At 40.8% G+C, this 4,146-nt stretch overlaps 1 protein-coding gene across 1 annotated transcript; it reads left to right on the top strand.

The window, feature by feature from the left end:
- Positions 1–1,751: 1,751 nt before the first annotated feature.
- LOC110724470 lies at positions 1,752–2,666 on the top strand. The gene is made up of 2 exons (XM_021903888.1): positions 1,752–2,054; positions 2,121–2,666. Exons 1-2 carry the CDS (start codon positions 1,752–1,754, stop codon positions 2,664–2,666), a joined length of 849 nt encoding a protein of 282 aa, XP_021759580.1.
- The last annotated feature ends 1,480 nt before the right edge of the window (positions 2,667–4,146 follow it).

Here is a 4,146-nt window from a genome sequence, read left to right as displayed (position 1 = left end):
TTATGCCAATACTAGATTAGAGATAATTAGTGTTGTTATTATTCCATTGTTTTAATCAGAACGAGAGTTGGGTTTTAACGGAATTGGGTAGATTAATTTAGGGTTTGAGATTCATCACGAGAGTAGTTGAATTGATAATTGGGAAGCGAAGTAAAGTGTTTAATGTCTCTAATTTGCATTATTCCATGAGAATAGGCTTGATTGTGGTTAGAGAAGCCATTGATACTCGAGAGAGGTCCTTGGTATTGATTAGGGTTTACTTTTCCCCATGTTAATTGGAATTGTATGTTAGGGGTAGTTATATAATTGCATCAATCGTAATTGTGGTGATACTTGGTCTTGGATGTTTTAGTTTATTGATTCATTATATTCTTTTGATTAATTCTAGTTTTTCATACATTAGTTCTTAGTTTATTCCACCATTGATTTGATTCTTGCTTAGTGATTATTTGAGTCTAGATAATTTAGGTGAACCTTAGTCTCTTGGGATTCGACCCTTACTTGCCCGACTACATAGTTAGGAGGAATAGTTAGGTTATTTTTGTTAGTTACGTGACACGCCTATCAAATTTTGGCGCTGTTGTCGGGGACTAACAGTTTCATTTGATTATTTGTGATTCGTTTTTGCTAAGCTTCGTTTGGTGCTTCGGCTATTTTCTCTTGTGTTTTTGATATTCTTTCTGTAGTTTTCTTGTTGCATGTCCACACGACGCTCAGGGTCAGACGATCTTGAACCATTTGACTTTGAGATCGAGGCAACTATAAGGAGAAGGAGAACAAGAAATCGACGGAGGAGAAACATGGAAGATGCCACGAAATCCCTCTTGGAGTACAGTATTCCTGATACGACTACCAGATTTCTTTCTAGCATTGTCAGGCCACCTGTGACGGCTCAGCACTTCAAGCTTAAGCCACAATTCATTTAATTCATCTCCAATGATTCATTTGCAGGCCTACCACATGATTTCCCGGTAAGTCATATTGATAGTTTTCTGGAGAAATGTGATACAATGAAAATGAATGGTGTTACAGATGATGCTATTAGACTGCACCTTTTCCCTTTCTCATTGCGGGATAGGGCAAATGAGTGGTTGAGAGATGAAGGCACTGGCTCATTCGATACATGGGACAAGCTAGTGAAGGCCTTTTTAATGAAGTTTCTAGGACAGGAGAAGACTGCTAGGTTGAGAAATGAGCTACCCACCTTTCGACAGTCAGATGACGAGTCTCTCTATGAGGCTTGGAGAATATTCAAGAGGCTGCAGAGACAATGCCCTCATCATGGCATCCCGGAGTGGATGTTAATCCAAACATTCTACAATGGTTTGACCCATGAGTTCCACATATACATCGATGCTGCATCCGGAGGTTTGGTCATGACTAAGAACCCAACGGAAGCTAAGGCACTCATAGAGAAAATGGCGGCCAACGATAACTATCATCCAGGAGGTCGTCAGAATGTGAAAAAAGGAGGTAAACTTGATGTAGATGCTTTGAATATGTTAACTAGACCCACCAACACCATCGCCTCGACCCAACAACATAATCCACCACCACCATCGCCTCGACCCAACAACTACAACTCACCACCCGGTTTCCAACAAAGACCACCTATGAACCAACAACCAATGCAACTACTTCCCCAAAAATCTAGTCTTGAGTTGATGATGGAGAGCTTCATTACCACAACCAATAGTGCCATCCAACAACAAAGTAACTCCATCCAACAGTTGCAAGCCTAGAGTAATATCATGGAAAACCAAATAAGTCAACTTTCACAACAAGTGAGTCATTTATCAACTCTTCATGATCAAGCGAAGGTCCAAAAAGAACAATGCAATGTAGTTTCCTTGAGAAGAGATGAACCATCTCCGTGGCAAATAGATGAGAAAGTGCACAGTGTGGAGTCAAGAAAGGATGAAAAGGGTGAAGATGTACATAGTTCCAAATATGTTGCTCCATCGGCATACGAGGAACCGATGCCCTTCCCGCAAAGGTTATCAAGGGTCGTACTCGATAGACATTTTGTGAAATACTGCAAAGTTCTTAAGAAGGTACACACCTCTACTCCTTTTTCCGATCTTTTAATTCAAATGCCTTAATTTGCAAATTTTGTGAAGAATATTAAGGATCAACATGAGGATAAGGAAGTAGTAAATGAGAAAGGCCTTACTCTCTTATATGATAGCTTACCACCTAAGCTGCATGATCCTGGTAGTTTCACTATTCCCTGTACGATAAACGAAAAATTTTTCGACAAGGTTTTGTGTGATTTAGGTGCTAGTGTTAATTTAATGCCCTATTCATTATATGAGAATTTAGGTTTGCAAAAACTTAAACCTTCCCCTATTTCTCTTCAAATGGTTGATAGGACTTTTAGACTCCCTAAGGGTGTGGTTGAAGATGTATTAGTTACGGTTGGTGAACTTGTTTTTCCCGTTGATTTTGTTGTCATGGATATGAAAGAAGATCATAAGATTCCGATTATATTTGGTCATCCATTCCTCGCCACAAGTCAAGCCCTAATAGATGTTCCTGAAGGACAAGTTACCATTAGGGCCCAAGATAAACAAGTCATGTTTAAGCTCTTTAATGAACATAATTCTGTATTTGATGGTGGTACTTGCTTAAGAATCGATGCTACTAACCCTTTGGTTGATAAGTAAGTATTTGATAGAAATTTTGTGAGAAACGAGGACAAAATCCCACCCAATGATGTGTTTGGCCACATGAAGGTAAGTTCGGATACAAGGCAGGTCAATTATTAAATGAAGGAGTCACTTGGAGGTAATTATTTTCATGGGCAACATCGCGGAGTTCCTTCTTCTTGTGGTGACCCAGGTTGAGCTAACAACGAAGGTCAAGCTGAAGACCTTATAAACAAGCGCTTTCGGGAGGCAACCCGCTTTCTGTATAATTTTTCTTAGTAGTTTTATTCCCTTGAGTGTTTTTATGTAGTTTTTGTGTTGTGTTTGTTATTTTTCAGAGAGCATAGATTTATGGGAGGAGCGAGATGCCAAGAGATTTTGTAAAGAGTGGAAAACAAGGCGTTATGCTTGCTACCCGGTCAGACCAGGCAAGGCCAGCCCGATCGGGCGCGAGCAACAACGCAGGAAGAAGTTATTGAAGGAGGTAAACCCTCTCCGCCCGATCAGACCGGGAAACCGGAGCCCGATCGGGCGCGAGAGCATACCTGAGTGAGAGTGCTGCGTATTTGGAGATGTAAGGAAGCCCCCTTATGCGCGATCAGGCCAGGCTGCGACTGCCTGATCGAGCAAAGGGGGTAGAAAAAAAAAAGAGGAATAAGCTGCCCGATCAGACCGGGCATACCCAGCCCGATTGGGCGCGAACAACAGCCTGGCAACGCAGCAGCAGAACACAACACTACCTTCCTCTGCCCGATCAGACCGGGCAAGCCCCGCCCGATCGGGCGCGAGGGGGATACTATGAATTTCTCAATTAAAAACCCGAAATTTTCTCTTTCTTTTCTCACTTCTTCATTCACCTTCATACAACTTCTACTATTTCTCTCTTTAAAATCCCAATTCTCAAACCCTAACTCCTTTAATCCACACAAATCTCTATCAAACCTCCATCAAAACTTAAAATTTCTTCATCCTCCTTATTCAATTCCTAACATCCATAACCATTTTTCTTACCCCAATTTCCCTTCTCACCAAAAAAAAAAAAAAAAACCCATTTTCAAGTTAGAGAGAGAAACCTTCGAACAACATCAATGGCTTCAATGTTTACAAGGAGGAGGAATAGAGGAGCACAACAACAACAATTGGACTTGGAGAGCATCCCGGCATACCCAAATATCCGATTCGTTCCCGAGTTCCCGAATCAAAAAGCAAGGTTGCTTGAGCTCCAATATAGGAAGGTAATTCCTACTCGGTTCATAGACCGATCTTTTCTTGCTAGGCTAGGAATTGATAATGAATGTCGAAATTCGTTTTCTAGACTTGGAATGACTCAACTATTTAACATGATAAATTATACATTTGAGGACATTACTCTTGAATTTCTTAGCTCATTTGATGTTGTGAAAGGTAGAGACGGTTTGGTTACGCATGTTGTATATAGACTAATGAATAAATCTCATCGCTTCACCTTAGAAGGTTTCGGTAGAAAGTTTGGCCTCCC

Source organism: Chenopodium quinoa, unplaced genomic scaffold (genome assembly GCF_001683475.1).
Source record: "Chenopodium quinoa cultivar QQ74 unplaced genomic scaffold, ASM168347v1, whole genome shotgun sequence".
NCBI lineage: Eukaryota > Viridiplantae > Streptophyta > Magnoliopsida > Caryophyllales > Amaranthaceae > Chenopodium > Chenopodium quinoa.
Note: the sequence above shows the minus strand (reverse complement) of the source record. Positions and strands in the feature narration are given on the sequence as shown.

Excerpts from the sequence above, each read along its gene's own strand:
- LOC110724470 (XM_021903888.1), top strand. The coding sequence starts at position 1,752 with ATGGAAAACCAAATAAGTCAACTTTCACAACAAGTGAGTCATTTATCA. Across the intron at positions 2,055-2,120 it reads ACTGCAAAGTTCTTAAGAAG|AATATTAAGGATCAACATGA; the intron begins GTACACACCTCT and ends AATTTTGTGAAG.